We start from the raw sequence: 12,570 nt of genomic DNA on the forward strand, positions 1-12,570 counted from the left end.
ACTGGTGTCCCATTTTAAAGTATACAAGACCGGTTCAGACCAGTATTCTTATTTCCCTGTTTTACTAGTGTTCCATTTTAAAGTATACAAGACCAGCTCAGACCAGTATTCTTATTTCCCCGTTTTACTGGTGTCCCATTTTAAAGTATACAGGACCAGTATTCTAATTTCCCTGTTTTACTGGTGTCTCATTTTAAAGTATACAAGACCAGTTCAGACCAGTATTCTTATTTCCCTGTGTTGCAGGTGTCCCATTTTAAAGTATACAAGACCAGTTCAGACCAGTATTCTTATTTCCCTGTTTCACTGGTGTCCCATTTTAAAGTATACAAGACCAGTTCAGACCAGTATTCTTATTTCCCTGTTTTACTGGTGTCCCATTTTAAAGTATACAAGGCCAGTTCAGACCAGTATTTTTATTTCCCTGTTTTAATGGTGTCCCATTTTAAAGTATACCAGACCAGTTCAGACCAGTATTCTTATTTCCCCGTTTTACTGGTGTCCCATTTTAAAGTATACAAGACCAGTTCAGACCAGTATTCTTATTTCCCTATTTTACTGGTGTCCCATTTTAAAGTATACAAGACCAGTAATCTTATTTCCCCGTTTTACTGGTGTCCCATTTTAAAGTATACAAGACCAGTTCAGACCAGTATTCTTATTTCCCTATTTTACTGGTGTCCCATTTTAAAGTATACAAGACCAGTAATCTTATTTCCCCGTTTTACTGGTGTCCCATTTTAAAGTATACAAGACCAGTTCAGACCAGTATTCTTATTTCCCCGTTTTACTGGTGTCCCATTTTAAAGTATACAAGACCAGTTCAGACCAGTATTCTTATTTCCCCGTTTTACTGGTGTCCCATTTTAAAGTATACAAGACCAGTTCAGACCAGTATTCTTATTTCCCTGTTTTACTGATGTTCCATTTTAAAGTATACAAGACCAGTTCAGACCAGTATTTTTATTTCCCTGTTTTACTGATGTTCCATTTTAAAGTATACAAGACCAGTTCAGACCAGTATTCTTATTTCCCTGTTTTACTGGTGTTCCATTTTAAAGTATACAAGACCAGTTCAGACCAGTATTCTTATTTCCCCGTTTTACTGGTGTTCATTTTAAAGTATACAAGACCAGTTCAGACCAGTATTCTTATTTCCCCGTGTTACTGGTGTCCCATTTTAAAGTATACAAGACCAGTTCAGACCAGTATTCTTATTTCCCTGTTTTAGTGGTGTCCCATTTTAAAGTATACAAGACCAGTTCAGACCAGTATTCTTATTTCCCTATTTTACTCGTGTCCTATTATAAAGTATACAAGACCAGTTCAGACCAGTATTCTTATTTCCCTATTTTACTGGTGTCCCATTTTAAAGTATACAAGACCAGTAATCTTATTTCCCCGTTTTACTGGTGTCCCATTTTAAAGTATACAAGACCAGTTCAGACCAGTATTCTTATTTCCCCGTTTTACTGGTGTCCCATTTTAAAGTATACAAGACCAGTTCAGACCAGTATTCTTATTTCCCCGTTTTACTGGTGTCCCATTTTAAAGTATACAAGACCAGTTCAGACCAGTATTCTTATTTCCCCGTTTTACTGGTGTCCCATTTTAAAGTATACAAGACCAGTTCAGACCAGTATCCTTATTTCCCCATTTTACTGGTGTCCCATTTAAAAGTATACAAGACCAGTTCAGACCAGTATTCTTATTTCCCCGTTTTACTGGTGTCCCATTTTAAAGTATACAAGACCAGTTCAGACCAGTATTCTTATTTCCCCGTTTTACTGGTGTCCCATTTTAAAGTATACAAGACCAGTTCAGACCAGTATTCTTATTTCCCTGTGTTGCTGGTGTCCCATTTTAAAGTATACAAGACCAGTTCAGAGCAGTATTCTTATTTCCCTGTTTTACTGGTGTCCCATTTTAAAGTATACAAGACCAGTTCAGACCAGTATTCTTATTTCCCTGTTTTACTGGTGTCCCATTTTAAAGTATACAGGACCAGTTCAGACCAGTATTCTTATTTCCCTGTTTTACTGGTGTCCCATTTTAAAGTATACAAGACCAGTTCAGACCAGTATTCTTATTTCCCCGTTTTACTGGTGTCCCATTTTAAAGTATACAAGACCAGTTCAGACCAGTAATCTTATTTCCCTGTTTTACCGGTGTCCCATTTTAAAGTATACAAGACCAGTTCAGACCAGTATTCTTATTTCCCTGTTTTACAGGTGTCCCATTTTAAAGTATACAAGACCAGTGTTCTTATTTCCCTGTTTTACTGGTGTTCATTTTAAAGTATACAAGACCAGTTCAGACCAGTATTCTTATTTCCCTGTTTTACTGGTGTCCCATTTTAAAGTATACAAGACCAGTTCAGACCAGTATTCTTATTTCTCTGTTTTACTGGTGTCCCATTTAAAAGTATACAAGACCAGTTCAGATCAGTATTCTTATTTCCCCGTTTTACTGGTGTCCCATTTTAAAGTATACAAGACCAGTTCAGACCAGTATTCTTATTTCCCCGTTTTACTGGTGTTCATTTTAAAGTGTACAAGACCAGTTCAGACCAGTATTCTTATTTCCCCGTGTTACTGGTGTCCCATTTTAAAGTATACAAGACCAGTTCAGACCAGTATTCTTATTTCCCTGTTTTACTGATGTTCCATTTTAAAGTATACAAGACCAGTTCAGACCAGTATTTTTATTTCCCTGTTTTACTGATGTTCCATTTTAAAGTATACAAGACCAGTTCAGACCAGTATTCTTATTTCCCCGTGTTACTGGTGTCCCATTTTAAAGTATACAAGACCAGTTCAGACCAGTATTCTTATTTCCCTGTTTTAGTGGTGTCCCATTTTAAAGTATACAAGACCAGTTCGGACCAGTATTCTTATTTCCCTGTTTTAGTGGTGTCCCATTTTAAAGTATACAAGACCAGTTCAGACCAGTATTCTTATTTCCCTATTTTACTAGTGTCCTATTATAAAGTATACAAGACCAGTTCAGACCAGTATTCTTATTTCCCTATTTTACTGGTGTCCCATTTTAAAGTATACAAGACCAGTAATCTTATTTTCCCGTTTTACTGGTGTCCCATTTTAAAGTATACAAGACCAGTTCAGACCAGTATTCTTATTTCCCCGTTTTACTGGTGTCCCATTTTAAAGTATACAAGACCAGTTCAGACCAGTATTCTTATTTCCCCGTTTTACTGGTGTCCCATTTTAAAGTATACCAGACCAGTTCAGACCAGTATCCTTATTTCCCCATTTTACTGGTGTCCCATTTAAAAGTATACAAGACCAGTTCAGACCAGTATTCTTATTTCCCCGTTTTACTGGTGTCCCATTTTAAAGTATACAAGACCAGTTCAGACCAGTATTCTTATTTCCCCGTTTTACTGGTGTCCCATTTTAAAGTATACAAGACCAGTTCAGACCAGTATTCTTATTTCCCTGTGTTGCAGGTGTCCCATTTTAAAGTATACAAGACCAGTTCAGACCAGTATTCTTATTTCCCTGTTTTACTGGTGTCCCATTTTAAAGTATACAAGACCAGTTCAGACCAGTATTCTTATTTCCCTGTTTTACTGGTGTCCCATTTTAAAGTATACAGGACGAGTTCACACCAGTATTCTTATTTCCCTGTTTTACTGGTGTCCCATTTTAAAGTATACAAGACCAGTTCAGACCAGTATTCTTATTTCCCCGTTTTACTGGTGTTCCATTTTAAAGTATACAAGACCAGTTCAGACCAGTAATCTTATTTCCCTGTTTTACCGGTGTCCCATTTTAAAGTATACAAGACCAGTTCAGACCAGTATTCTTATTTCCCTGTTTTACAGGTGTCCCATTTTAAAGTATACAAGACCAGTGTTCTTATTTCCCTGTTTTACTGGTGTTCATTTTAAAGTATACAAGACCAGTTCAGACCAGTATTCTTCTTTCCCTGTTTTACTGGTGTCCCATTTTAAAGTATACAAGACCAGTTCAGACCAGTATTCTTATTTCTCTGTTTTACTGGTGTCCCATTTAAAAGTATACAAGACCAGTTCAGATCAGTATTCTTATTTCCCCGGTTTACTGGTGTCCCATTTTAAAGTATACAAGACCAGTTCAGACCAGTATTCTTATTTCCCCGTTTTACTGGTGTTCATTTTAAAGTGTACAAGACCAGTTCAGACCAGTATTCTTATTTCCCCGTTTTACTGGTGTCCCATTTTAAAGTATACAAGACCAGTTCAGACCAGTATTCTTATTTCCCTGTGTTACTGGTGTCCCATTTTAAAGTATACAAGACCAGTTCAGACCAGTATTCTTATTTCCCCGTTTTACTGGTGTTCCATTTAAAAGTATACAAGACCAGTTCAGACCAGTATTCTTATTTCCCCGTTTTACTGGTGTTCCATTTAAAAGTATACAAGACCAGTTCAGACCAGTATTCTTATTTCTCTGTTTTACTGGTGTTCATTTTAAAGTGTACAAGACCAGTTCAGACCAGTAATCTTATTTCTCTGTTTTACTGGTGTCCCATTTTAAAGTATACAAGACCAGTTCAGACCAGTATTCTTATTTCATTTTTGACAATGGCTGGCCAATTAGTGGATTAACCTATTGGTTTCTGGGTGAAAACGTCAAATTGCTACGGCATGCAAACTGCCATTCATCATTACTGCTTTAGTCTTTGTCATACTTGCTCTTATAGACTTTACGGCAAATATCAGTCTCAGCATCTAATATGTGTCAGCTATGTGGCTCAGTTGTTCGCACTCTAATGTCTTTCAAGGTTCCAGGTTCAAGTCTTACTCGAGGACAACAATCAAGTTTGGCTCTCCTGTTTGGCTCTCCAAGTGTCAAAACGAGGCCCTGTCTGCCCTCACGAGTGGATGTAAGAGTTCCCACGGCACTGTTCGAAGAAGAGCAGTGGGGGACAGGGGGACGAGGGGACAGGGGGACGAGGGGACGGGGACGGGGACGGCGGGGGAGGGGGGGTGGTTGTCCGCAGTGTCTCAGCCAATATTAGTTTCTCCGTTAACTTCCCAAAATATAATTATCTGGTGATTATCACATTGCTGTTTGTGGCATCTTGCTGTGCGCAAATTGGCTGCCACGTTTCCTACATTATGACAGTGACTACACTTCAAAAAGTACTTCATTGGCTGTAAAACACCTTGAGATGACTCGTGGTCAGGGAAGGTGCAACATAAATGCAGGTCACTTCCTTCTGTGAACGTTGGCTTTACGTGATCAAATTGCAAACAACGGCAAACGTCCCATTCTCCCTCGGCTGGCTGCAATAGAAGTGGCTTCACTCGCCTAGTTCTGGCAGCATGAGAGATGCACATTCCTGTGGGTCTTGTGAGCCGCCGCCCGATTCATTTGGTTTTGCGTCAGGCCAACATTCCGAGGAGGACGAAGAAAACACCTTCAAAGACATTCTCTGCGAAACACGACAGTATTGATATTAATGACTTGGCCGAGCTTGCTACCAATCATTCAAAATGGCAGCAACTTCGCCAACAAGCTGCTTCACGGTTCGAGCCGCAACGTCTCAATGATGAGGTAAAGCGGCGAAAGAACAGGAAGAAAATCCTGCGCTCTGGACCCCACTGCCTTACGTTAACGCCCCATGTGTTCAAAGATCTGCGGGTCAAGAATCGTTCAATCACATGAAGGCCCATGGCAGAAACTTGCCACCCTGAGTGGACATTCTCTGCGAATCGATGGTGGATTCATTTCCACACTTTAAATCATCAATATTAATCATGTGGCATTGTTTGAACCAATTATAATTGTGATTTAATTGGACACCTTTGTAACCAGGAAAGACATACACTGTGGAATGAAAGGACAGAAACGTCTGCCTGGTTGATTTAGCTGTTGGGTATCAGGGAAAATTTGCACAACTTTCCCCAGCTGATGAGCAGAATCATGTGGAGTCCGAGAGAGAATGGATTCAAATCATTGAACATAGACCTGAAGCAAAGATGAGGAGAAATTTACTCAGTTAGAGAGCTGTCAGGATCTGGAAAGCCGTTCCCGAGAAGGTGGCGGAAGCTGATTTCATGAATCATTTTAAAATCGGGGCGTTGGACAGGGATTGGAAGTTGAGGAACTGATCCAGTCACGGGCAGAAAAACGAGGAGTCGAGGGGTGGGACTGGGGAGGCAATGTGGGGCCAAATGGCCTCCTTCTGTGCTGCATGTTTCTTTGATTCTTGGCTTCAATTTAAAATTCTCAGCCCTTTCTTCAAATCTCTCCACAGCCTTACTTTTCTGTAACTTCCTCTCGCCCTTCACTCCTCTTGAGATCCGTGTGTCCTTACAATTCTGGCTTCTTGCGCATGCCCGATTTTGGTTGTCCCACCATGGTGCCGCATGGTAGCACGGTGGTTAGCACTGTGGCTTCACAGCGCCAGGGTCCCAGGTTCGATTCCCCGCTGGGTCACTGTCTGTGTGGAGTCTGCACATTCTCCCCGTGTCTGCGTGGGTTTCCTCCCACAGTCCAAATTCGTGCAGGTTAGATGGATTGACCATGATAAATTGCCCTTAGTGACCAAAAAGGTTAGGAGGGTGTATTGGGTTACAGGGATAGGGTGTAAAGTGGGTCGGTGCAGACTCGATGGGCCGAGGCTTCTGAGCTGTATATTCTATGTTCTATGGATGGCCATACTGCTTACGTAGGATTACATAAGAGACACAGCTCAGAACCAGGCCATTCGGGCAATCCAGCCAATTCTGTTTTTAATGCTCCACCTGAGTCTCCCTCCCCACCATCTTTCCCCATCTAAATCCCCCATCATAACCATCCATTCTCTTCTCCCTCTTATACTTGTGTGGTTTACCCTTGAATCCATCTACACTATCCCTGTGGGAGTGAGTTCCACATTCTCACAGGCGGCTAAACCCGCTCGCTATGGGACTTTGTTCCCACTTAGTTAAATCACGCCCCAAGTGTGGGCGAAACCGGAGAGAAACTCCCCAGAGGCCAAAATGTGACGAAATGTCGTTTGATTGGGGAGCCGGCAGGAAACTCCCAGAAAAACCCGCCACAAATGAACTTTGAAATGTTTCCGTTAAATTCCGCCCATTCTCTCTGTACCCACTTCATCAAAACCTTTCAGAATTTTTAAAAACTTCTATGAGGTCAGCTGCATTTTCGAGAGAGAGAGTAAAGACCCAGCTTGTCCATCCTTTCCTGATATGCAAACCCGGCACATTTTTGGGATCATCTGTGTCAATGCTTTCCAGTATCTCTATATCTTTTTATAATATGGTGATGAACTGCACGCACGACTCTAAATGTGCTCTAACTAAGGGCTGGGACAGGTTTCCTTTAATTCTAGGCTCCACGCTCTGAAACACCCTCCCTAAACCTCTCTAACTTTCTCCCCTTATTTAAAACACTCCTTAAAATTTCCTAATGTGTCCAAGGTGACCTATTTTATTCAATATTTTTTTCCTGTAAATTGCCTTGGGACCTTTACTCTGTGAAAGGTGCTATATAAATGCAAATTGTTGTTTGTTAATAGTAGCTTCACCCACCATTTGGAACTCCAGTTTTATTTAACTCCTCTCTGAGGCAGTCCCTCCTTCCCCGGATGCTTTTCCTGCACATCGGGCAGTCTTGGGTTTCCCAGGTGTCGGTGGGAATGTCACACGTTTTCAAGGAGGCTTTGAGGGTGTCCTTGACGCGTTTCCTTTGCCCTCCTGTAGCTCGCTTGTGTCAAAGCTCCGTGCTTGTTTTGGGACTCTCATGTCAGGCATGTGCATGATGTGGACCATCCAGCTTGGTCAACTCTCCGATGCTGGGGGTGTTAGCCTGAGTGAGAACATGGCGTTGGTGCGACTATCCTGCCAATGGATTTGCAGGATCTTGCGGAGGCAGCGATGGTGGTACTTCTCCAGGGTTTTGAGGTGCCTGTTGTACACAGTCCACATCTCTGAGCCATATAGGAGGGTGGGTATCATTACTGCTCTTACATAATGAGCTTGGTGCTGGATCTGAGGTCCTGGCCTTCAAACACTCTCTTTATTTAACCAGCGTACACATAATTGCAGTGCTCCAGGAATGCACTATGGAGTTCATTGGTGGTTGCAATCAGTGTCCTGCCCACAGTAGAATCAAGCCATATGAAGTAAGACTTTCACGGCCACCAGATGTGAGGTCAATGAAGTACCTCAGAAGTGTAGTCACTGTCGTAAAATAGGAAACACGGCAGAGAATGCGAGGCAGTGGTGTAGCGGTATTATCACTGGACTTGTAATCCAGAGACCCTGGGTAATTCTCGAGGGATCCAGGTTCGAATCCCACCACGGCAGATGGTGAAATTTGAATTCAATGAATGCCTGGAATTAAAAGTCTAACGATGACCATGAAACCATTGTCGATTGTTGTAAAAACCCATCGGGTTCACTAATGTCCTTTAGGGAAGGAAATCAACTCCAGACCTACAGCAATGTCTGCTCAGTTCAAGGGCAATAAATGTTGGCCCAGCCAGCAATGCCCACATGCCATGCATGAATAAAAGAACATACAGCAACATGATAATAACCAAAACATCTTTTTTTTTTGTGTTGACTGAGGGAGAAATATTGATCAGGCCCGCAGGAATTAATAATAATAATCTTTATTAGTGTCACAAGTAGGCTTACATTAACACTGCAATGAAGTTACTGTGAAAATCCCCTAGTCGCCACATTCCGGCACCTGTTCAGGTCACAGAGGGAGAATTCAGAATGTCCAATTCACCTAACAGTACGTCTTTCGGGACTTGTGGGAGGAAACCGGAGCACCCGGAGGAAACCCACGCAGACACAGGGAGAACGTGCAGACTCCGCACAGACAGTGACCCAAGCCGGGAATCGAACCTGGGACCCTGGAGCTGTGAAGCAATTGTGCTAACCACTGTGCTACCGTGCTGCCCATTAGCGGAGATCTTTGTTGAATAGTACCACAGGATCTTTCCGATCTACCTGAGAGGGCAGAAAGTGTCCCATCACGGGAACCGGGAGGGAACATTTGACAGATCGTTGAAACGTCATTGACCTCGGGCAGAAGGTTTCGGTGTCAGGGCAGGACTGGAAGATCTTGCCCGTTGGCACTGCGAGTCCAGGACCAACTGTTGCCACAATGCTGCGCCAACGTGGCCAAATATCCTGCTGCCCCTCATAGCGAGAGTCGCTCATAAAGAATGAGTCGATGTCACGGAGTGGAAGCAAAGCTGGATCTCAGCATGGATTAAATATCCACAAGTGGAAGTTGAAGTGAAAAATGGTGCAGAGGAAATAAGATATGGTTTTACCAACGCATATTGCCTCCAGTGCAATACGCTTGCTGTTCATTGAAGATGAAGGTTCGCCCTGAATGAATGGTTATTCAGATGTTCCCTAAATAGGGACACCTCACTCAACAGCATAGAAATCAGGCACCTCCCACTTGGTGCACAGACCTTTGCACAGTGAGTCATTAAGCTGTACAGTCCAGCTTCAGTTCCTTGGTCCGTATCGAGTTTGTTGGCCTAACCAGTGCAGCAGCTTCTGCTCCTGTTACCTGAGGTTAAACGTAGGCCGGAGCCTACTTCTGCTGGCTGTTCCACAAATCCCTGCTGGAAGTGGACAAGTGTGGACATCAGATATTGAGTTCCCCCGCGACACCCTCTGTGGTAAGTTAAATAGCCCCCACACGTAAAGGGGAAGGGCACTGGTGCCTGTCGGATGAACCCCAGCAAGGAATTGAATGTAGTTATGTTGAACCTGGGCAGGGAGACGATCACATTAAAAGCGCCTGACAAACACTCTGCCTTGCACTCAGTTCCATTGGCTTCAACAGAACTCACTCTCAAGTGTGCCATAACGGGCAACACAAACATGCCCGCTGGTTCTGTGCCCTTGCCCAAGTCCAATTTTGCCACTATCCCTTCAGAGGTTCCTTCCAACAAACTCCCCTGGCAGGCAGTAAGACTGGGAGAGATTCCTCGTCAGCCATGTGATGGAAATAACATTGGAGCCTCTATCATCACTATCCATGCAAAAATACATGTTGCCACGGCAACTTGGACCCCTTAAGAGAACTGTAACCCCCCTCCCCACCCCCCACACCACCTTCAGATTCAGAGTGGGGGAAATGCACAAAGGTGTTAATTAACACACATGCACTGCGCACAGCATTGTATAGTTGACAATGGCGGCTATTCAATGTTCAATTCTGACTTTTGTGATTTCAGAGCTTGAAGAGTCTCAAAGGAAGTGCCCGCCCTGCTGGTATAAATTTGCTAATATGTTTCTCATCTGGGAATGCTGCCCAATGTGGCTGAAGCTGAAAGGGTACATGCACCTCTTTGTCTTTGATTCGTTTGTGGACCTCGCCATCACCATTTGTATTGTCCTCAACACTCTCTTCATGGCAATGGAGCACTACCCAATGACAGAGTCCTTTGAAGACGTTTTGGCAGTGGGAAACCTGGTAAAGCTCATGCGTTATTTCTCTTTTAACAGCAGTGGTGCAGCAGTGTCGCATTACATGGAGCTCAGAAACAAAGCATTCAGCCCCACTGCTCTGTCCCGGTGTTTATGCTCCACACAAGACTCCTCCAAACCGACCTGATCTCACCCTTCAGCATATTGTTATATTCCCCCTTCAATGAGTCTCTGCTTTTCACGTCAAGCGCTCCCTGCGGTAGTGAGTTCCACACTGGCTAAAGCGGTTTAGAACATAGAACATAGAAAATACAGCACAGAACAGGCCCTTCGGCTCACCATGTTGTGCCGAACCTTTGTCCTAGATTAATCATAGATTATCATTGAATTTACAGTGCAGAAGGAGGCCATTCGGCCCTTTGAGTCTGCACTGTCTCTTGGAAAGAGCACCCTACCCAAACTCAACACCTCCACCCAACACCAAGGGCAATTTTGGACACTAAAATTGTTTCTCCTGCGATCCGTATCGCATTCATTACTGTCTTATATTTTTGACTCCTGGCTTCCTCCGCAATTGGAAGCATCTTTTTAACGTCCATTTGATAGCGCCCTTACATAATGTTAAAGATATAGCCCTCCCATCTCCCCCAAACCTTATCTTTTCTAGAGAAAAGAGCCTTTTCTGACAATTGTAACCAATGGTGAAAAGACGGACTTTTCAACAACATTTGGGTTTCACTGACAGATACTGCAGCAGGAACTGCTGCTTCCCACCTTCATGGTTCTTCCAACAGGTTTTAAAATAAAATCTACTTTGTCCTGTCTCCCCTGCTCTCATCAACTGCCAGTTGCTGAGAGTGCGAACTGTCTGCAGAGCAGTGATTGGCGGAGCAGCGAGCGTGGGCGAGACAGAGCTGCTCCTCCAATCACAGATCCTGTCTCACCTATGCTCACTGCTCCAACTCCTCCAATCATAGATTCCCTTGCTGCTGCTCCAGAGACAGAATCTATGATTGGAGGGCCAGTAAGTGCGGGAGGAAGGGAGCCTGTCATTGGAGGTTGATAGGCAGGTATTATGGCCAATCCCACTGTTGATGTGCAGGAGACCTTTGGCTGTGCCGACATGCAGCACTTTGACCACTCTGAGCTGTGCGGCATCCTCTATAACACCAAAGACAAGAAGCTGAATAAGAAAAAAATAGGAGATGAGAGATGGGTTGAAAGCAGGATGGGGGTGGGAGTCTGTACTGGGCTGGGGGTGGTAGGGGGGAGGGGGGGATCTGCATCAGGATGGGTCTATATCGGGATGGGGTAGGGGTGGAAGTCTGTACTGGGCTGGGGGATCTGCATCAGGATGGGTCTGGGGTTTAGTGGGTCTCTCCCAGGATGGGATAGGGGTGGAAGTCTGTACTGCGCTGGGGTGTGGGGGTGGATACTGGACTGAGTGGGGCATGGTCGGTATTGTACCAGGCTGGGATTGGGTTGGGGGTCTGGACTGGGGTGGGGCCAGGAACACTGGACTAGATAGGAAGGTGTGGGGCTCTGTATCGGGCTGCGGGGGAGTGGGGGGGGGGGCAGAGAGACAGCTCGCCTCACTTTACTGTGCAGATTCCTGAGGTACCTGAGGCTTTGGGATTTATCCCCTTCGCCTCGGAGACCTCGGGCGAGTCCTGTTCAGTGCTGGTCTCCACAAACAGGGATCAGGCGGAACGGCACTCGTGGGGGGTCTCCCAGGGAATCGGAGGCCCCTAGCTGCATGCCCTATGGGTAGGGTGGTGCCCTGGCAGTGCAGATGCCACCTGGGCACCCTGGCAGTGCCACCTGCGTGTCAATCTGGCCCTGCCAATGTGCCCAGGTGGCACTGCCGGGGTGCCCAGGTGGCACTGCCAGCTGGCATGGGCACTACCAGGACGTCAGGTGGGCATTTTTTGCGAATGCGCAATCAGGCCATGGGTGCCCTGCGTGGGTGCAGGGGAGGGGGAGCGGCTGTGGTTGGGGCCCTCCCATAGTGCGTTCGGCCTTGGGGGAGGTCAGGGGTCACTTCAGGGGCCTCAGCGAGCAGAGCTCCTCAGTGTAAAAAATGGGGCGATGTGCAGCCTCAGCCGCGCATTCCCCGTTCTGGCCCCTTACGCAACGCGAGTCGCGTTGTG

The 12,570-nt window shown here is 44.7% G+C and overlaps 1 protein-coding gene across 11 annotated transcripts in view; it reads left to right on the plus strand.

Annotated features, from left to right (window-relative positions):
* Window positions 1-12,570, plus strand: part of LOC140405457 (sodium channel protein type 8 subunit alpha-like) — a 381,151-nt gene that overhangs the window by 273,588 nt on the left and 94,993 nt on the right. For all 11 annotated transcript variants that reach the window (XM_072493902.1, XM_072493907.1, XM_072493904.1 and 8 more), the window contains one exon: window positions 10,228-10,466. In XM_072493902.1, the coding sequence (XP_072350003.1) occupies window positions 10,228-10,466 (239 nt within the window). The remainder of the gene's footprint in view (window positions 1-10,227; window positions 10,467-12,570) is intronic.

Source organism: Scyliorhinus torazame, chromosome X (genome assembly GCF_047496885.1).
Source record: "Scyliorhinus torazame isolate Kashiwa2021f chromosome X, sScyTor2.1, whole genome shotgun sequence".
Taxonomy (NCBI): Eukaryota; Metazoa; Chordata; class Chondrichthyes; order Carcharhiniformes; family Scyliorhinidae; genus Scyliorhinus; species Scyliorhinus torazame.